Source organism: Pteropus alecto, unplaced genomic scaffold, assembly GCF_000325575.1.
Source record: "Pteropus alecto unplaced genomic scaffold, ASM32557v1 scaffold113, whole genome shotgun sequence".
Taxonomy (NCBI): domain Eukaryota; kingdom Metazoa; phylum Chordata; class Mammalia; order Chiroptera; family Pteropodidae; genus Pteropus; species Pteropus alecto.
The window spans coordinates 93,833-116,318 of record NW_006433949.1 but is presented as its reverse complement, the minus strand read 5'-3'; the positions used below and the strand labels follow the sequence as shown (position 1 = coordinate 116,318).

General features: G+C 35.9%; 1 protein-coding gene across 1 annotated transcript in view; it reads left to right on the top strand.

The window, feature by feature from the left end:
• The window catches only part of NAA25 (N(alpha)-acetyltransferase 25, NatB auxiliary subunit), a 57,768-nt gene extending 36,697 nt beyond the window's left edge, over window positions 1-21,071 (top strand). The window contains exons 16-24 of the mRNA XM_025044483.1: window positions 2,805-2,956; window positions 3,473-3,598; window positions 4,719-4,962; window positions 6,263-6,386; window positions 7,091-7,156; window positions 8,242-8,339; window positions 9,491-9,601; window positions 13,489-13,635; window positions 17,729-21,071. Coding sequence (XP_024900251.1) covers window positions 2,805-2,956; window positions 3,473-3,598; window positions 4,719-4,962; window positions 6,263-6,386; window positions 7,091-7,156; window positions 8,242-8,339; window positions 9,491-9,601; window positions 13,489-13,635; window positions 17,729-17,851 — 1,191 coding nt within the window. The 3' untranslated portion in view covers window positions 17,852-21,071. The remainder of the gene's footprint in view (window positions 1-2,804; window positions 2,957-3,472; window positions 3,599-4,718; window positions 4,963-6,262; window positions 6,387-7,090; window positions 7,157-8,241; window positions 8,340-9,490; window positions 9,602-13,488; window positions 13,636-17,728) is intronic.
• Window positions 21,072-22,486: the final 1,415 nt, after the last annotated feature.

Below are 22,486 nucleotides of genomic sequence, written 5' to 3'. Positions count from 1 at the left end.
AGGGAAAGGAGATACCTAGGAGTGATTTGAGGGGGCGTGTTGTCCGTGGTGGCTTTTTGTATCTTTGATGTTTTGCTGATGGTTGTGTGTGGCAGGAGTGATAATTCACCTGAATGTTTGTGATGCTGAACCTGATAAAATTATAGTATTTTATTAATGTGGGACTAGGACTGCTTGAAATTCATTTTTGTTACTATTAACTAGGAAGACAAAGCTTATTTAATCATTTAGGTAGATAATCTTTGGGGGGTTCTGGAGGCAAAAGCAAATCACAGTACAGTGAGGAAAACAAACCCGAAGCCACAGTGCCTAGCCTGAGTCCCATACGGGAAAATGGAATCTGTGGTGTGGACCGTTTCCTGTAGGATTTGAGGCTAATAAAGATCGCGGTAGTACTCGTGCTGTATGCGTTAAACCGTCTGATAGTGTGAAATATCTCTCTGGAATCTAAAACTCTATGCTCTCCACATCTTTTATTGTAGTTTTGGGAATCCCCAAAACCACTCCAGGTGGTTTTTCCTTGAGTGACTGATGCATTTTAATTCCCAACTAGCTCTTTGAAAGAACCCTTTTATTCCTAAGTAGAAAGCTGATGTTCTGTTTTGTAAGGCTTTGTGCTGTAGAATTGAAAGTTATATTTGGAAGGTCTACACAGGGATTTTCTTTCTGGAAAGGTCATTGTCTGCTGTCATCATTACTTTAGAATAGATTTTTACAATACCAGAATTAGAACTAGATTTTTATATCAGCGAAAGTTACTTATATGTTTCTACTTTAAAAAAATTTTCCCTCTAATAGTTTCTATTTTAGGTATTCATGAAAGTCATTATTCAGGGGTTTCATATCTATGTATTTTGCTGATTTTTACAGTGACCAGGGTTCATTTCAGGAGTCCGAATGGGATCTAAATAGCCTCATTGATTTATAAATGAGTAGAAATAGGTACGGACAACATTCTCTCATATTTAAAGACTTTAAAGTGCCGGTGGCTTCCAGTTTTGCCTGCAGTTCCAATAGAGGGGTGTTTCTTTAAACCATAGTCCTTCCTCAGCCTTTGTCCTATGGTAGCTGCCCAGGCTCTTTCCTAGCTCTACAGTGATAGTTTACTGCAGCATTAAAGGAGGACTATCTTAAAGAGAGCGGCCAGAGAACTACAGTTACCTTCTTAGTTTGTTAAAGGACCACGTTCCCTCTTTGTTGCCCCTGATTTTTCTCTTTTTAAAGTTGTTGCCTTTTTCCTAAAGTGGTAGTCTGTGGACCACTCAGAAGTTAAAACTGCCTCTACACTTGGTAAGGCTGGGTTCTTTCCTTTAATCATAGCATATTTTGGAATGTAACTGATAAATTTGATTGGAATCACCAAAGTCATATTTTTATCCTGATTAATTGCCGGATCATATGTCCCTAACCAGCCAGTTTTTTCAAGCTATAAGTCCCTTTTGCAAGGGCTAATGGTAAACCTTGCTATATTTTCCAAGCCAAGAGACCATCGGATAGGCATATGTGTTTAGAGTATCCTGGCCTCTTCTCAATGGGGCCTGTCACTGTCCTTTAATTGGGCTAGAAGGTACACTAAGCTTTTTCAGATAGTCCTTCTTTAAACCTGCAGGATCACAAGTAATCTTTTTAATTTTCTTGTGTCCGTCCGTCTTTAATTTCTCCAGATACTGCAGGCAAACAGCTCGCCGAGGTGTCCCATGGGGGTTTAAAAGCCGCATCGAATGCAGTTGAATTAGCGCCCGTGGCGCAATCCCGCGGCCTGAAATGAACCCTGCGAGGCTGTGTATCAGAGGGTATGTTGTTAACTATTAGCCTATTTTCCTATTGGGCAAATATTTCAGACGTTATGGAGATGGGGGCAGAGCTGACTGAGACGGTGCAAAGACTGGCTTTCCTAGAAAGGATCTTTGGGGCAGACGTCAGCTTTGAGCTAACACTTCCCTTGGCCCAGAAGAGTGCTATCCTTACTTCTGATCCTGATGGCATAGGCCCTGCCATGAAATGTTCTTCCCTGAGATTTTCTTCTGTTGTGCCAGAATTTTTATTTAGAAATCTTTATCTTGCCTCTGTTCACAATGTTTCATCTGTACATGTGTATTAATCTAAAATTCAAGCACATGTGGTGAGTGTGGCCTTCACTTACTTGTTTATGGAATTTTCCAGCAGAGGTCTTAATGTAGTTTGGATGGACAAGTAACTGGGTTCTTGAAGTCTTTCTGTCTTCAGAATGGATTACGACATGAATTTCTATAGGTCTTTTGTTTGGCGTCTGATTTCTATCCTGATGTAATGCACATATACCTATGTTTGTGACAGAGTATTCAGAAATAAATAAAACCAAGGAGCAGCCTTTTTTTCTGAAGAACAGTGATCTTTATTTGGGGTGGCGGTAGAGTAGTTAGAGTGGTCTGGTGTTCTTGGAAACTTTTTTTTTCTTAGATGCAGAAAAACATGGAGTAGTATCCCTTCCACAATGGCACTAACCAAATTTTTGACTGATGTGGTGTAACCAAACCTCCAGTCCTGTTGAATTGAAAAATGTAACTGCTAAGAGAAAGTCTGTGATGCCAGCAGTAGCTGGGTATTCGGAGTAATATTAATAAAGAAGACATTTGACTCGGATATAGGAAAGAAGAAAAATAACATTTTAAAAAGCTCATATTACTTGGTGACCAAGGCCTTTAAAGAGTAGATTCAATATCTCACTTAATTTTAGTTTGAGTGTTTTGTTTTCGCTGGCAAGGTGTGCCTTCATTGCCTGACTTGTGAAATATTTATACCAAGGTAATGTCTTTCCTTCCCAGACCTCAGAATATATTATTCAAGCTTACAAATACGGTGCATTTGAGAAGATCCCAGAGTTTATCGCTTTTAGGAACAGGCTGAATAATTCTCTTCATTTTGCACAAGTCCGTACTGAACGGATGTTGTTAGACCTTCTACTTGAAGCAAATATGTAAGTATTGTACAAGAGCTAAAAAGGAGCTAAGGAATTAGATCAGATGCTAAGTGCCTTTAATGGGTTCTTGGGTGACATTAGGCTTAAGCTAAGGAAAACTGAGAAAAAAGAGGAAGTAGAGGAGGGGCACAGTGCAAGGAAGAAAGGAGGAAGAACCTGGTGCATGTCATGGGGCATGAGAGTACTTCCAGCACCGTCTCAGGTTGAATACAGAAGCCAGCTAGTGGTCAGCACCCTGGTCCATATTATGTTTACAAGGATCCCTGCAGACACAGGATTTTAGAAATTAATGTTGGTCCACTTTATTTTGGTTGGGTCTCCAGAAATAGGCCAGTATGGTCTGTGCTTGGTTCTCTTTTACCTTATATGAGCCTTTACTTCTTAGTAATAAATTCTTTCTTCTTTCCTTCCTCTTTCCTTTTCTTTCTTTCTAGTAAAACAAAATCTTAGCTAATATATTTTCATGGCTTTTTACTATTGAAATAATACATAAATAAATTTTCTATATCACAGATCAGTCAGCTTAGCTGAAAGTATAAAATCGATGAATCTTCGGCCAGAAGAAGATGACATTCCATGGGAAGCCTTGCGAGACAACAGAGACTTAAATGTTTTCTTCAGCTGGGATCCAAAAGACAGGTAACTAGAAGTACCCCTGAGCAATTTATTTTTAAAGAATTAGGATGAAGCTAAGAGTTATATGAAAAAAAAATGTAATATACATGTTCGTTTTAGAGATCAGAAAATAGAGATAAGGCAAAGGAAGAAAATAAATCTTATCCCTATGTTGGGATTACTGAATAATCTAAATGTGAGATCTTCCTTCATAGCATATGTGAAAACAAATTCCAGATAGATTAAAGATTATGTGTTAAACTTCCTTAGAAATTCTAGAAGAATTTTTAAAATTAAAAATAAAAATGGTTTGGGGAAAGACTTTCTTAGCGTAACAGATTTCCAATGCCTTCTTTCTCTTGTGAGGGGCCATACCCAGTGTGCTGCTTTCTCTAGCAGTGAAAAATGCAGTAACGTTTGTGCAGCGTTTCTGCTTGGAGAAGCCCGTTAGAGATTTGGTGCCCAGGGTTTTTATCAGCTGGTTACGTGGGCACCCTCTGTCTAGCGTATACCAATATTCCAGACTCCCAGAAGGAAAGTAAGTGTTCACCATTAACAGACAGTCGAGGCACAGTGAGCCACTCTTATTTATTAGGGAATGGTTGGAGTGCCACAGGCCAACCTCACAAGCAGATTCTTTTAAAGGTAATAGCCTCAGGCTTGCTATGTTAACTCTTCTGTATACACACATAAAAGGATGCAATTTAGAAAATAATGTAAATACTGTGAATCTATTTTGTTTAAAATACATTGTTATATAAACATTTTAGGCACATTTTTGTACATCTATATTGCAAAAATCTGAAAGAATCCATACAAGGCTTGTTAATATTGTGGGTCCTTGGTTATCAGGGCAGGTTTTCCTTCTAATTTTTTACTTTTCTGTTATTTAAATTTTTTATATAATGTATTTTATCATTAGAAAAGTAAGTCTTAAGGGGAAAATGGTCTGAGAGGTAGGTAATCATTCCTGTCTTATGGATACCAAAATGGGGACTTGGGAGATTTTGCTTTGTTTAAGATCATTCAGCTTGTAAATGAAAGTTGGGGCCATTCAAGGCCTCTTGTATGATGAAAGTGAACCTCGAAAGATTTAAAGGTAACACATTGAGTAAAAAGGGTGTTTGGGGGATTTTTTTTAAAGGGATGTTTCTGAAGAACATAAAAAACTTTCATTGGCGGAGGAGACCATGTGGTTAAGAATCCGTTCCTTAACACTGAGGCTGATCAGTGGACTTCCAAGTCTTAACCACCCTATGGAGCCAAAGAACTCAGAGAAGACCACCGAGAATGGTGTATCCTCCCGGATTGATATTCTTCGTTTGCTCCTCCAACAGCTGGAGGTGGCCCTGGAGACAGGAAAGCGATTTATTGAGAAGGAAATTCAGGTATCATCATTTATGTATTTAAAACTGCAATAATCTGTGAACATCTTTTTAAAAATAGAAATTCGAGGTGGGTGAATAGTAAAGAACAGTAGTTTGTTCTAATTATGGCATCTATTAGAAAAAGGTGAATATTATAGACTCAGGGAATTGCAGAGGCTTTCTCAGTATCCAAACTGGGCAGTGAGGAAAAGCAAAATAACTTTGTGATGGTGAATTTTTAATAGCTATCAACAAATTAATGGGTGTTTCTGTTTTTACCATAATGGTTTAGTTATTACAGTAGTCTCCTTTTATCTGTGGTTTCGCTTTCCATAATTATGGTTATGCCGAAGTCAGCTGCAATCCAAAAATTACATGGAAAAATTCCAGAAATAAACAATTCATACATTTTAAATTGCTTGCTGTTCTGAGTAGCATGATGAAATCTCGCACTGTCCTGATCCGTCCCGCCCTGAACGTGAATCATCCCTTTGTCCAGTGTATCCATGCCCTTTGGTCGCTTAGTAGCCATCTTGGTTATCAGGGTATTGCAGTGCTTGCGTTCAAGTCACCCTTATTTTAATAATGGCCCCAAAGCACAAGAGTAGTGATGCTGGTAATTCGGATATGCCAAAAAGAAGTCGTAAAGTGCTGCCTTTAAGTGAAAAGGTGAAAGTTCTGCACTTAATAAGAAAAACAATCACATGCTGAGGTTGTTTAGATCTACAGTAGGAACGAATCTCCTATCCACAAAATTGTGAAGAAGGAAAAAGAAATTTGTGCTATTTTTCTATTGTACCTCAAACTGTAGAAGTTACAGCCACAGTGCATGGTAACTGTTTAGTTAAGATGGAAAAGGCATTAAGTTTGTGGGTGGAAGACATGAACAGAACCGTGTTTTGATTGGCGGCAAAGTGTTGCTCCTGCAAGCACTGAGCCTATACGAAGACTCCAGCAAGGGGTCCCTGGAAACGAGTGACCACATTCCTATAACTTATTATGGTATATGGTTATAATTGTTCTATTTTATTATTGTTATTAACCTCTTCCCCTGTTTATAAATGAAACTATCATAGGTATGTACGTATAGGAAAAAACAGTATATATAGATTTTGGTACTGTCTCTGGTTTCAGGCATCCACTGGGGGTCTTGGAATGTATCCCCACAGATAAGAGGGGGACAACTGTAGTTTGCTGATTAGTGTTTTGTAACTTAATTACTGAGATAGATTTTTATCCAGTAGTTAATAATCCCTTGTTTTCTTATTTTGTATGAGTTTAGATGAATTTAAAGAATATCACTTTTTCCTTTCCTTTCCAGTATCCTTTCCTTGGTCCTGTGCCTACCAGAATGGCCGGATTCTTTCATTCTGGCTGTTCTCAGTGTCAGACCAGTTCCTTTTATCTTGTTAGTGATATTTATGAGCTGGATGCCAGTGGTTTAGGTAAGTGCATTTGCAGGAGTGTGTTTACAAGGCCTTTGTCATTGCAGTATTGCACTTAATATATGCAACAAAATATCTGTAACCTCACTGTTTGGAAAAATTTCAAGCTAGAAGCTGTTCTGGAAATGTCTGGTTTAATATACAAGAAATATATGGTTTAAATATAAAGTACATTCACAGGTTACAAAGTAATGTTTTAGAAGCTTAAGTCCTTTCTGTATTTGAACTCTTCTTAGGTTCAGAAGTTGAAGAAATTCTTGATTTGTTGAAATATTGTTAGATTTCAAATTGAGTTCTTTACCTAAAATGAAGCCCTTAACTTTATGGAGAAGAGTTTTTTTGTAAGCTCTCAAACCAGCAAGAAGCACAAATATGCTATAGACTATGGCTTTTTTTTTTTTCTTCTAAAGTGTAAGATTTGTAGATCCTGTCATTTAGAGTGTTTGAAACATAGATTTCTAGTCCTAGAGAATTTTAGGTAGTGCTTTTGGCAGAAGATAATTAATACCTTTCTTTTCTTTTTTTCCTTTTTTCCCTTTCCTCCTTTTTTTTTCTTTTCCCTTTTTTTCATCTTTCTCTCTGTCTCTCAGTAATAGAATTTAGATGCCAATTGGTCTTAAAAGAAAATGTCTTTGCCCACATGTTGCTTGTAGGTATTAATCTTGCTTAAAAAATGAACGTTTTTCATTGCTTTTCATTTTTAGAGGATACAGTGGAGATCCAGGAGCGAGTAGAGAATAGTCTTAAGTCTTTATTAGAACAATTAAAAGGTAAGCGTGATTACTGTGGATTCCCATTTTTACATTTAATTGTCTGATAGCTGCTCATTTTTAAAATAGAAACTTGTAAGAGGATTTGAAAATAATGCATACTTTTGGTATTTTTAAAGACTTGTTTTTAACTTTAAGAAGTTTTGGTGACAGGAGCAGTAGATACCTATTATAAAACAGTACACAGGTGTCTGTGGTCTTTCCCCCTTTCCCAGCCCCATTTTTCCAGAGGTAAGAACGAACCGTAGACATTTTTTAGATACTACCCAAATGGCCAGCCATACATGTATAAAGAAATACATAGTAGTGATTGTTTTTTTAACATATGAAAAGGAAGAATACATGCTTTTCTGACATTGTCAGTTATCTATACACTCCATTCATTTGAAGGATGGCATAATTTATAGTCTTATATCAGTGTACCAAATTTATTTCTCTATTCCCCCATAGAAGACATATTATGCACTTGAGTTATTTGTAACAGTATATTTATAACTGCCGAAATGAACATCTTGGGACACAAGTGTTTGGGTACTAATTTGAGTATTTTCTTGTGATTAAATTCCTAGAAATGGAATTATTTAGTAAAAGGGTGCACACAAGCATATTAATCTATAAAGGTCTCTATTTCCATGAGCCTAAACAGTCTTTTATTTCATTGTCCAAATGAAGAATGATAATTAAAAGATGAAAATTATGAGAATTAAATGTGGTACTTGCTGTATACTGTGTACTGTAGTCTTTAAATCCTTAATGACACAAGTTCTTCTAAATCATTCACTTGAAACCTTAAATTTATTGTGCCAATGGTCTGTCTGTGGAAAGGCTTAGCTGGTGTTTAGACCCTAGAATATGTAATTTGTAAGGCCACCTTTTGTATTTTGAAGACAATTAGAGCAATAGTCATGTGGATTTTTAAAGAGCTTAAGATAGATGTTCCTTGCTGTTTGGTTCATTGTGGGGGGAGAAGATTTCTGGAATAAGCTTTTAAATTTGCTTATTCTTTAGTAGATTGTGCATCGTGTTTCTAAAAATAACATTGAAACAGAACCTGAATAAAACCATAAAATATTTTTCTGTTTCAGACGTCTTCAGTAAATGTAAAGGTGATCTGTTAGAAGTTAAAGATGGTAACTTGAAAACACACCCCACTCTTTTAGAAAACCTAGTCTTCTTTGTTGAGGTATGTTTTGTTTTCTTTCTGAAAAACTCAATTTTCCTTAAATGTATGCAGGATTAATTTTTCAAAAATGAACAGGTAATAGGCACCTTATACCTGTAATTTATTTTCTCACCCTGCCTTTCATTAATTGAGAAACATTTTAAGTCATTTTCTGGACCAACTTTTTTCAAGAATACCAAGATTTCATTCATAATGCTTAGATAAAACTTCCTGGAATTTGCTTTACTCATCTCTGAAGATTGCTCAGATTCTCTCCAGTTCTAGCTATTTTTTGTTTATTTTCCTTTTTGACTTAACTATTATGTTGTTTAAATTAATTCCTCCAGCTTCTTTTATTTGTTGTTGCTGTTTACTAATTAATTACTGAGATTCTGCATTATGAAAGAGAATTCAGGAGCTGATGTAGCAAAACTCTCTTCTTTTTTAACAGAGAGGATCACAAACACTCATAATTTATTATCTTTCCTTTAATTTCTGTTGCATGTTTATTTACTTTTCTTCTCCTACTAGTCTATAAGCTTCCTGAGGGCAGTATTCTCTATTCTGGTGATTGGCACATTGTTAAGTGCCTAAGATGTACTTACTGAATGAACGAATGTGTAATAATTGCACGTATATGTATGTACATGCTTACACTGGAGCATAGGAGAAGACATGTAAACATCTAACTTAAACACAAAGGAGGATTATGTACTGACCAACTGGGGAGATTTCCTTCTATGTAAGTTAGATTTGCAAGTAAGGCAGCATCTTACCTGGCTGGAGAGATGGATGGAAAAAGGCATATGGTAAAGAACCTTTGGATTCCATACGTAGGAATTTCGATGTCTCACTTGAGTGAAAAGAATGTTAATAGATCCCCGCTTCCTACAGGAAAGTGAAAGGAAACTGGTGTAAGTGGAGAGTAGGTTTAGAGCTGGGAAAGCCAGAAGAAAGGATAAATATTTAAGCTGTCACAGTATTCTGAGCAGGAGATGATAAAGGCCTGAATCAAGGTGGTGATCATAGTAATTAGAGCAAGTGAGGAGAAATCGAAGGGATTTGTGTAGAGAACTGTCAGTCTCTTTGTTTAATTCATTACATTTAACTGTTCCTGATAGATATCTTGAATGTAATTCTTATTCATGAATTTGTAATTTTTCTTCTTTCAGACTATTTCTATTATCCTTTGGGTGTCCAGTTACTGTGAGAGTGTCCTGCGACCATATAAATTAAATTTACAGAAAAAGAAAAAGAAGAAAAAAGAAACCAGCATCATCATGGTAATAATAACAGAAAACACAAGTAATAATCTGGCTGCATGCTGCTTTTTCTTTCACTGTTTCTCTACATGTTGTAACAGACCGTAGGATTCCATATATATTCATTTTCTCTCCCCAACGTTGTTTTTTCAATTGCACACCTACAGGAAAGCTGAAAGATTAGCATAGTGACACCCAAATATTGTTACCTAGACTCACCACTTGTTAACAGTTTGCCACGTTTGCATTGCCTCTCTTCCTCCCCCACCTTTACCTTCTCCCTCGCTTCCATACCGCCCCCTCCCCCAATTTGCTGAACCATTTGAAAGAAAAGTACAGACTTCATGATATTTAACACAAGGATAAAACAAGGGCAGTCCTCTACAAAACTGCAATACTCAAGAAATTTTCACACATTTAACATTCAAAGACAGTAAAAAACAAAAAATGGGAGAAAAAAAGGAAATTTAATATTGATACAATAATTATGTCCTTTTTAGCCTTTTTTCAAGATACTAGAATCCTACTAAGGATCTGTCACGGCTTTTAGTTATGTCTCTTTACCTCCTTTAATCTAGAACACTTCCTTGGCCTTTTGTCTTTATGGTTGAAGAGTCAGTCTGTCTAGATTTTTGGTAGACTGTCCCACAATCTGGATTTGGCTAATTGTTTTTAAATCAGGGGCACTAATGTTGTGATGTCCCGTTGTTGCTGATTTCTAATTTAATTATTTGATAAAAGGAAGCGTCTACTGGATATCTTTATTGGAAAGGTGCCTTTGCTCCCTTGCAGGATGATACTTTGAGACTGTGACTATCCTACTTTCCACCAGCCTTTCACTCATTGGTTTTAGCATCCATTGTTAGTCTAACTTGCGTGAATCATTATTACATTAGTGGTTCCACAAAGGTGAATTTTTAAAAATTTTGTCAATTTGTCATCTCTATTTAGCTTGCATTATTCTGTAAAATAGAGCTGTCCCACCCCCATTCATATATATATTTGTTTGTATATTTTTAATATCACTATCTGAGTATCACTATGAACTCATTCTTTTTAAAATTAACCTTATAATCCATTATCATCATTTTCCTTTGGATGTTCAGATTTGGCTAATGGGAGCCACGTTAAGCTGGTTTTTATCCTTGAACGTGTCCTCATCAGTTTTTTAGACCCTGCTTTCTGGAACAGCAAAAATGCTCCAAGCACTTTGTACTTTCCCATTGACCCGAAATCAGATACTTTTTCAAGGAGCCCTCCTGGTTCCTTTATGGGGAACGGTATTTCAAAACCAAGATCTAGGTGTTAGGTGTGTTAAGTGCTGTTGGAGTTTCATTGCTTCTAGTTATGTCCGTGGAAAGAGATAGGAAATTTATTACATACACAAACACACAGAGTTTTAAATAATTAATTCTTACTGATACCTCCAGCTTTAGTCCAACATCACTTGTCTTCCTTCTCTTCCTTCCCTCATTCCATATTTGTAACTTTATTTTCATAGAATGAGAACCCGGCTTCTAACAGCATCAATATATTTGTTCACTTGCCTTTTTTACAATAAATACCAAATAGTTTTGGAATTAGCAAATCAGTTTCACTACTAGTTCCAATAACAAACCCACAAAATTAAGTTCACGTTATTTGTAATTTTACTTTTTGTCCTTAGAATATGTTCCAGTGAATGTAGATAGTTTAGGTACTCTGTAAAAGCACTAGAATTAAAAACTGAGGTTATATTATTAGAGGGATGTAAATAAAGTTCATTTGTTTCTTTTTAAATTCAATTTTGGAGTTTCTTCCTATCTTTATTTTAGAATGTGTAAAACAACATAATGTGTATCCTTTTTTTAAAGGAGTTATTTAGGATTCATTCTGCACATGACAAACTGTTTTGTTGTTAGAATTTTTCCTATTTTAATAGGAAGGCCTTGTTTGCTGTAGCAATATAGTAGCCACTGTCTCTTGAAAATGTTTATGGTTTTAGTAGTAATACTGACTTTCTGCACAATTCAAGAATAACAAATTCAGGAATTCTTTAAATTTGACACTGTGCTGGGTGTTACCATTCATTCAGAAGCAAAATATACTTAGATTTGGATGAGGGACTAAGTGAAGGAAGCTTCTCGTTCATTTTTTCAAGATAATTTAACATCATCAGTGCAAAGTTTGAAAGTATGGATTAGAGGTGCTCTGTTATTCTCTCTTCTAATGAAAGGTTACAGTCCTAGAACTTGTTAAATAGCTTTTTGGTATTTGAATTTTGTGGTTTTTGTAGTTGTAGCTTTTCTAGTTTCCCAAAATGAAAATAGCTTTCCTATTTTTCTGATTATCAAAGTAACGTAAAGGTGTGGGTAAAGTGAAGATCACCCATATTCCCACTGACCAGTGACAGCCACTGCAAACAAATGAGAATCATGTTAAATAGAAAGTTCTGCAACTTGCTTATTTGTTTTTTTCATTTAACAGGTATCTTGGACATCTCATTTCAGTAATATATTTGTATCATTATTTTTAATGGTTATGTGCCATTCTGTTGTATTAATAAACTATAACATTCCCATTGATGAATATTTGGTTCTAACTTTTTAAATATTATAAATTGTGCTGCTATTAAAATATGAACAAATACACAAAGATGAATTTATAATGACTTCCTTAGGATATCTCTTAGCCCGAAATTACTATGTATATGCATTTTTACATTCAACAGTGTTGTGTGTCTGTGTCTTTACCCATCTGACAGGCAAACATTGGTATTCTCTCTTTTCTAATTAGCATTTAAAAAAATTCTACTGATGTTGAACTTTCAAAATAGACTTCTTGAGTGAAAAACTGGCCTTCATAATTGACTGGCTAATTTTCTTGTGTTTATATGTTTTGTTTTGTTTTTTTAATTATATCATGCTGCTGTGATTTCTTCGCTATAATTTTTGTTCTGACTTTGCCCAAGTTTTTTATTGTGGTAGTGGTAGTTTTCCTGTTGATATGTTTTGAGCTCTTGGGCTCTTAACATAATCGTGTTTTAACTTGAGTGATTTTTTTGGTCCATATAGTAATTTAAAATAAACAAGATTTTTTTCTTTTAATGGTTCTTAGTGTAATGTTTAGACAGGCTTTTCCAATTTATGATCGTAGAAGTCATTACCTAAATTTTCTTCTGGTGCTTTGATGGATTTTTTTTCTTTTATTTAGATATTTAAGCTATCTGGAATTTATTCACTATTTTTATTTTGTATTTCCAAATGTCTAGCTAGTTAACTCAGTACTACTCATCTACTTGAAACCACTGTTTTGAAATGCTACCATTTAAATTCCTTTATATTCTTTGGTTTGTCTTGGCTTTGTATACTTTGATTTTTTTTTTGTCAATTTACTTATATACCACTTCCAATTTAGACTTAATATAAGTTTATAGTATAAACTCTAATATCTATTAGGGCAAATTGCCCTTAACTACTCTTTTTCAGAATTTTCTTGGCTGTTGTCACTCATTTTATTAACAATAGAGGAAATCTCAAAGAAATGGGAAGAAATGAAGTCCCAGTTCCTCTTATCATCTCATCTCAGTATTCCTGGAGATTCTCAGCCCAAACTTGAGTCATGACCAACTAAGATAGTTTTCTGTTGAAATTTTATCTCCAGTTCCCCAGGGTGAACTAAAATCTCATTTTAATAAAATGCTTAGCTCATCATTGCCGAATTAGCATTATTTGTTGGCAATTAAATTTACCATCATTTGAGAGACTCTGTTGATTTCCAAAACTGTATCCATCCCTGCCACTATTAATAGCATTAAGTAATGTTATAGTATAGAATTAGTATAGTTTATTTCATGTGAAGCTTATTTGATATTAGCATAGGAAATATGTTTGATAATCTTCCAACTTTTTAAAAATCTTTTTTTCCAGCCACCTGTCTTTACCAGTTTCCAAGACTATGTTGCTGGGCTTCAGACATTAATTTCCAATGTCGTGGATCATATTAAAGGGCTTGAAACACATCTAATTGCACTTAAACTTGAAGAACTTATTTTAGAAGACACTTCTCTCTCACTGGTAAGAGAATGTGGGCGATCAGCAATAAGTTATATATAGGTATTCAGTTGTTCTTATCTACATCATGAGGACATGTTAATTTTCAATTCATCATTTCCTTATAGCAGTTTCGGTTAGAAGGTGCCTGTTTGCTGTGTTGTTTGTGTTGGTGGTAGGTTCCCCTCCTCCTTTATATCCCTCCACCCCATCCCTTTATTCTGTACATTGGGCGGTGGCGGTGTGGGGGTTGTTCTTTTACCATGAAAACTAATGATGAATTAGTGAGGAGTAGAATTAGTATTGTCCCCTTACGAGCACCAGAGGAAACCAACCATATTTTTGCAGTCCAGGGATAATCTTGATTGAGAACTTAACTTGCTTCTGGATTAACTGGCTTCTTTGCCACCTAAGCAGTTACCACCTGAAAAAAGAAAAATGTTAGACATCAGAAATAATTATGTCAGTAATTAGGCTAGAGCATGCCAGCCAAAAAAGGAATGAAATCAAAGGTAGCAGCCATCAGATTTCTCCTGATAATTATTTTACACTGGTTTCTTAAAATTCTGTTAGAAAAAGCCCTGTAAAGTCTAGCCTATAAAATGTAGATTCTTTTAAAAAATTAAACAAATAAAAGCTTTCAGCCTGAAATAATTAAAGATGTAATGGTGTCAGGTAAGTTAACATTCACCAGCCTGGAGCAGGTTTAGGATTATAATGGAGGCCAGAGGGCAATGGCGGTACCACCCGTTTCTAGCTAGTTGCTCCAGTGATGAAAGTCTGACCTTGAAGGAATGCTTCCCTTGAGTATTCCTGTGACCAAAGCCTCTGCTGAGGAGGGAACTCATCCAGAAATCTGAAGGCACTCATCATCTTAGCCCCATATTTCCACGAAAGGGAAGGAAGAGAATCTTGCTTTGCACAGCAGCTGTAAAAGATTGCAAGCCCCTCTTTTGAAAAACTTCAATACAATAGAGCTTTAGCGAGGGGCTTACTGTGGAAAAAGGCACAGAGCATGTAATATTTCCCAAGACTGAATAAAGAAAGCAGATATTTATTGACATGGGAAAGTACAAGTTTGGTTTTAGCCAGGTAAACTATATATTCAGCTGCTTTCCTACATATATTTGAATGAATATAGACTTCAGTGGTGATTAAAAGCACTAATTGATGTATTATTTAATTCTTTAATATTTTTGTCTCCTTTTAAAGCTTCAAATTGTTTTGAAAAGTAAAATATGCACGTGGTAGAAAAAAGTGAAAATGTAAAGAAAGACAACAACTTCCATTCTAACCTATGCGCTAGTTCTCTTTCCAAGAAGGAACTATTAATAGTTTCTTGTGCACTCCTAGATAACCCATCTAGAAGCATATTATGTCTAGTTCTCCACTCCCTTTAAATACAAACAGTAGCATCCTATACACATTGTTTTGTCTCTTGCTTTTTGTACTCACCTCTAGGGGGACCATTACGAATGAATAATTACTTTATTCTTTTTAACTGTTCTGTAGTATTTCATCATTTCTTTACACACAAATGTTTGTTTGTTACAAGAGAATTAGAAAATAGAGAATAGCACCTCCCAGTTCCCAACCTCAAATCAATCCCAGTCCCACCATCCAGAGCCATCTCCACCTCTCCCTCTTCTGTATTCCTGTAACACATATGTATCTGCCAGTATCCTTTATGACTTCCAGGCACTCGTGGTATCCAGTAAAGGCCTAGTAATTGAATCCTGGACAAATAGGTACATCCCAGGTAGGATTTTTGCCTTCTATTTCCCACTTGAATGAAGAGACACTTGACAGTCCTTTTGGAATACATTTCCATGTGAAGAAATCTGGAAATTCAGAGTAGATTTGAGCTGTTAAATTTTTTACTTTTTAGATCAATTTTAAGCTCATTCTTTATTCTAGATTCACATACCCTTTCCTGGATGCTATAGAAAAAAAAAAAAAACCTTAAAATTATGGTACCTATTCTTTGAAAAAAAAAAAATCTTAAAGTTTGCATACTTGAATGAATGTCACATTACTTCATGTAGTTGGACTTTGCTGGGTATCTTTGAGATATTTAATAAGTAGATATGAATGTATTGAGTTCGCAGTTGTTGGGCTAAAGGTTTGTAGAAATAGCGACTAAAAGACCTGGCCGTAGAGAGATGCATACAAATGACTTTAAATTGGATATAGGATACAAGCACAGAAATCTGATCTAGTCAAAAAGAGTCTTACTGGAGAGGGGACATTTGAGGATTAATAAGTTCTCACCAGGCAGACAGGAATGAATGAAAGGAATTCCAAGCAGGAGGAGGCAGAAAAAAGCAGAGGCAGGAAAGTGAATTGTGTGGGGCACCATGAGTCAGTCGGCAGAGCCCAGGCCCATGGTTATGTGGGAAGGATTGTCCGGTGTGAAGGTGACAGGCACAAGAGCCCTGCTGTTGTGACTGTGGGGCGTTGTTCTTATTAAAAGATCTGCCTCCTGAAATGAAGGGTAAGATTTCTCTTTTTTAGTGTTTAGAGGTTATCTTTAACTTTGTGCTGCTCTCTAGATTTTTTAAAGCCTGGGTCTGTCCTCTTTTGACCTTGAGAAAGTCACTTAACCTTTGGGCCTAATTTATCTCTAAAATGGAAATCATAGTAATACCTACTACATAGGATTATAGTGAGAATTAAACAAAATAGTAATGGTCTTATATTGTCTACTTTTGTTAAAGTTATGATACATATAACATACTGAGCAGCACCAGCTACCAAATATAGGATCCATATAGTGCTGGGTACTTGTCTTTTAGGTTAAAAAAAAAAAAAATTCTCTTCAACTTCCATTAGGTTCACAGAATTCTTTCTTTTTGTTTTCCTTTCTTACTAAACTTGAGACACTATGAATAAGGCCTCTGGACTACCACTTCCTGTTCTGGTCCCCTTCCCCCCTCCCTAGGGGAATCTACTGAAACTGGGTGTGTGCCAAGACCTTTTTTTTTTTTCCATTTATACTCAGACAAAATCCACAGTATTATTTGTATCTTTTGAATAACACCTGGTTTTAATATAAAATTGTAATGTATTTTACCTTTGTTAGGTTTTTAAAAGTAAACGATACACTATTTTATTCTGAAGCTTGCCTTTTTTTCACTCAACTTTATAATTCAAGATATCTCTTCAGGTTAATGCATATAGGTCAGTCTTGTTCTTTTAAACAACTGTTTAGTACTCAAAATATGAATGTACCACAACCATTGGACATTTAAAAGTTTCTATAATTCACTCCTACATACAGTACTGAATGAAATGTATTTGTACATACTTTCTTATGTACATTTGTATTTCTAAGGTAGATAGATGAGGTCTCAAGTAGTAGTATTGTGGGACATAGGCTGTGCTTACCCAGTTTCTTCTGAGCTTTGCAATACTGCCAGCTTCATGTAAACCTAACCAGTTCTCAGCCAACCTCTTTTCTGTGTTTGAAAACTGTCCCTCGGCTCCTACCGCCCTTTTATTTTTGTGGTCTCTACCACAGGTCAAATGAGCAGCAAATAGTGGAGGTTTAGGAAAACTTTGGTCTTTTTTCAGTAGTTTGGCCTCTGGAACCCGTTGACTTTTCAATATGGAGGGAGACCTGTCAATATTAAAACTAAAAATGTCGATACTGGTAAATTTGATGCCTTTAAAAAGTGGCTGTGATAATGTCAAAATTAATAATAAATTCCTACTTTTTATCTGATGAAATAATCAGAGATCTCAATTTTTCCACTTTGTGTACAGTGCATAATAAAAGTGTTTTATGTCCAGACTAGTAATAAATTTTTACTTTTTTTCTTGATGAAAACTACTAATTAGAAATGTTTTTCAACTTTATATAACTTATAACAAAGGTTACTTGAAAGAATAATGATGTGAAAAAAATAGGGTCTTAGTGAAAAATCACATGGAAATATATACATCAGTGATGAGCTTTAGCCGCCTTTGCATTTTATGAACTTGAAAATGACCCACCCTATTCTGATGGAGCTTGCAATAAGGCCAAAGGTAATGGTAATTTTAGTTTATATCTGGGGAACTATAATCTAGGCTAATGCTTTCTGAGCAGGACCACTAATTCTTGTCTTCTTTGTAGGAAGAGAGAAAATTTTCAAAGACTGTGCAAGGGAAGGTGCAGAGCAGTTATCTGCACTCACTTCTGGAAATTGGGGAGCTGCTGAAAAAAAGACTTGAGACCACAAAGAAACTAAAAATTTAAGCAAGTGTGAACTACAGGCACTGATGACTCTATAGCAGAAAATGACATCATCTTCCCAGGCAAAATCTACATCTGGTTGACCATCATTTTAATCCAGAACTTCCTCATAAAATGCATGAAGGACTTTGATCGTGAATTAATTTTTTAGGTATTAAATGTATACAACTGATTAAATTATTGTATATAAACCAGAAGCAGGACCCTCATCTGGGTTTGACCACTTTTTATACATGTTCATATGCATATGGCAGCCACAAGAGAACCCCACTTTTCTTCCTCCCTTCTATCACCAGAAACATCTGGTGGGGGGAGGGTCCTATAAAAGCAGCAATAGAAATTAAGCATAAAGCATCGACCTCAGAGCAGCTGAATGGCCCTGCCATTGTAGCAGTGGATATTTTGGTCTGGTCCTTGAGCCTTAGGAAGCAGAAAGGAGAAATAGAGGGGGACCATGACTGGGAGCAGGCCCTCTTTCCACGTTAGCAGTTTAGTTTTAAGGCTTCCTCAGCTGCTTGGCTCCCATAGAACCCAAGGCAAGTACCTAAGGGGCCTCAGATGAAATCTGGTACAAGCACCTGTCACTGACGGGCACCACTCAAGACAACCACAGGTGCTCACTTTTTGGCTTAATAGTCCCAGTAGCCAGACATCCCCATCCTAGCTCCCATGAGAATTAAATTATAGATGGGCTTCTGTTAACTTAGAGCTGTCTGGAAGGGAAAGCAGTGCAGACCACTTACAAGCCTGCCGAGGGCTAGCTTGCTGTCTTTCATCTGTTAGGGGAAGATGGGAATCACTTTTAAAGAAGAAAGGTGTACATAATTTATGCAGGCAAGTCTAATGCCAATGCCATTGGTTTTGTGAGATATATATATATATATGTACATGCTTTTACATATATATGTATATTTTCAAGCATATGTGTGTGTATATGTACATATACATATATATGCTTGAAAATGAAGATATAATACTTTAGTTTTTTTTTTTTTTAAGTGGGGCCGGGGTTTGGGAAGGAAGGAAGGAATGTATATTATAGACTTAACCTAGGTTTTACATTTTCGGCTGGCAAAAGAAATGTTATGCATTGGGTTTGAGGTTCAGTTTACTTTTTTCAAACCTGAGGATCACACCGGGTTGGTGTTTACATTGTTCACCTGGAGCTCTTCAAGACTATTGCTTCAGAGGTAGGTCTGACAGAAAAGATAAACATTGCTCTTGAGAATGTTGCAGTTTATACAATTGCTTTGATAACTTTTTGTGTTTGAATCTGTACTTCTGTTTTTTGTCTTTGTTATCCAAATATTGTTAAAGTTAGTAATTTTGTAAGAGCAAAGAAATTAATTTGATGAGAAAATTCGAGCATCTGGTGGCGATTGGTCTTGAAATCCTTAAAGGTCCTTTCCAACTCACTTCTCCAGTGAGATGTGATACTTCTCTCCCTCAAAAGCAACAAAAGAGAGCTTAGAAAGTCTCTGTATACAAAGCAATTGCATCTTGTCTCCTCATCTGGACTTTCTTAGACTCACGATTTGATAGGGCAATTAATAACTGTTTATAAACTGCCAAGGAAATTTTTTAGAAAATGACTACATTACCTGTTCAAAATAAGACTTGTTGGAAATCCTAGTCCATCAAGTAACTTCAAAAAAATTACTTTTGATGTAAATTAGTAGCCACAGCTGTCACACCCCATCCCAAAAGGATGAACAAGATGAACTGAAAATTCTGATTGATTCCAAATGTAATTTAATGACAACATATCATACTTTCTTAAAACTATGACCTATGGAATTTTGTGTGTGTGGCAGTGGGGGTGTGTATGGCATGTGTTCTTGAAATGATGTTTCCATGAATGTCCAAAAATACCGTACATAGAAATAGAAATGCTCTTTGAAACAAGTCTGTCAACCGACCTTGATCTATCTAGCATATGTGTGCTCAGTGGGCTGGCTTTGGTCCTCAGGGACAGTGTGTGACTCCAGTGGTCTACCTAACTAGTCTCTTGCTTAGGGGCATCTGGGACCTCTACTAAAAACTCAGAAGGTGGGTTTTAGTGACAATGTTATGTCAAGGTTATGCTTCCTTTGTTACTTGCTGATTTTCCCACTAAATGTAGCATTTCAATTAGATCCAAACCTCTTACGTTTTGAGAAAATTGTAAAAAGAATGAAATTATGCAGAAATGGCCAATATCTTTTATTGATCTGTTCCTTTGGAAACTCATGCACTATAAATTGTGTACAGTTAAAAAAAAAAAAATATATATATATATATATATTCTTACATGAGTAAAAAAGCACCCTCTCCAGCAATCGTATGTCATTGGTATTTGAAGAGAATTCCCAAATAACTCATTGCTGCTGCTGCTGTTTTTGGTTTGTGTGAGTTTTTTTGTTTTGTTTTTGTGTGGTAAATTGCTATTTAAAAAACAAAAAAGGAGAAAAAACACGACTACTGTTTACAGACTGAAAAATTACTGCTTTTTATACTACTGAGATCCTAAGTTGAGACTCTCCAAAGCAAACATTTGGTTTAAATCATTTATCTGATATGGATAAAAAGTAGAGGAAATTTTTAGTGTTCTCCAAATGTACAAATGCCTAGCTGTGTTGCCCATCAATTTTGTATATTTTCATAATTTTAATTGTTCAAAATTGCATTATATTTTGCAATCACTATGTTCAATCTGGACTTGTCTTTCATTTTAACTTTTAATATAAAAAAGGGGTTTCAATGTATCTATGGCCTTGTTATTGAAACTCTTCCTACTTATTTGATGTGATTTATTAAAATGGGAAGTATATATTCTTCCTTTTCAGAATTAAGCATAGAAATTTACTTTAAACTGGATGGGTTAATTTATATAAACATTTTTAAATTGGCATTTCTGCCCGGTTCATTTTTGTTCAAATTCCTAGAAGTTACCTTTTAAATGATATATTTCATCTCAATTTTGTATTGTTACATTCCTCAGCAAAATTGTGAAATTTGTGAAGTTAAAATTTATCTGCCAAGGCGATTAGTCTTTTTGTTTAAAAGAAGTACCTTGCATGCTAGCAATCTTTAATTCAACATATATCTAATGAGTACTTACTTACTATGTGCCAGATTCCATTTTAGGCTCTGCTGATATAATGATAAATGAGACCATATATATCCCAGTTAGTGGCTGAGGTGGGGATAGTGACAATAAAAATAAATACTAGTTTGTAATTAAGTCTGGTTTAATAAAATAAATCAGGGTATGTGAAAAAGTGGGTTGTGAGAGGACCCCTTGAGTGGTGCCCTCTGACCTGAATGAGGAAGAGTCAGCCATGGAAAAAACAATGCAAGTGCAGAGGCCCCAAGGCAGGAGACAGCTAAGCATGTTCCAGTGACTGAAAAAAAAAAAAAGGCTCAAGTGGCTGGGACTTAATGAAAGAAGTTGAAGGGTAGGGATTGATGGAAAGTAGAGTGGGGATCAGAGCAATAAGGACTTTAGCCATGGGAAGGAATGAGATTTCTAAATTTAGTGGCAAGTTAACTGGAGGATTTCAGACAGGCTGATGACGTGATTTATCCAAGAGTGTGTGTGAACATACAGGCTGACATTAAGTTTATTCAGCCATACTAACAGTGGAACCAGGAGCTGTTTATCTTTTCTCTCCTAGTCTCCTGTCATGTATTAAGTGCTCTTTTTGAGCTCTGAAAAAAGTCAATTTTTGGCCTGCTTCTGTCCCAACTGTCTCTTTTCCTTTAGCTAAAGATGGGTACTTAGATATACTAAACTGCCGTTTTTAACTTTTCCCCAAAAAGGTGGGCTCACAGTTATACTTTTTCATATTGGTTTTTTTTGGTGCTATCACTGCCTTAATGCAGGTATGTATTTCATATAAGTGGAGGGTAAGCAACTGTGAGCCAAATGCTTATAAAAATTATTTGTGGGGTACCTAAAGCAGTTTATGCTTGAAGAGTGCAGAGCTTTTCTACAACCTCCAGCTTCCACATATCCCTTCCACAAAAGTGGGTCCCAGAAATGTACTGTTTTACATATGAGAAAAGTAGTTATTGCATATAAGGTCACTACTTAGGACCACCCAGTGGGGTAAGAGTTGAATAAGATTCAGACTCTTCAGCACTGATGAAAGGAGCTAAAACCCAGACAAGCCCCAAACCATCTCACATTCTTGGTCTTGATGGCCATGTTCAAATTCTCATTCTATCTTGGTTTCTTACTGAATAATCAACCTCTCCTGATGTGACTCCAATGCCAACATTTTTTTTATTTTCTATTTTTATTTTTGGTGTGTGGGCACCAGTTATCGAAGACTATTTGTAAATTAAAATTATTCTTGGCACTTTCTGAGAGAACTTGAAAGTTCCTTAGAATAGGGTTCTTCATGTTAGATTCATGGTCTCATTTGTGTCAGGTTATCTGGAAAGTTCCCTTAAGATTGTATGTACTTGTTTGATTCTGGGAAGCCAGTCCATAGCCTTTATTAGTCTGATTAACAGCCATGTCATTTAAACTAGATGCTAAGAAGCTAAAGGAAGGAATCCATTTGACTCGTTATTGGGAGATTGAATTTTACATGGCATGTGCAAGTCACTTCAGACTCTTAAACCAGAAAAAGGGCCCATCTTTAATGAAAA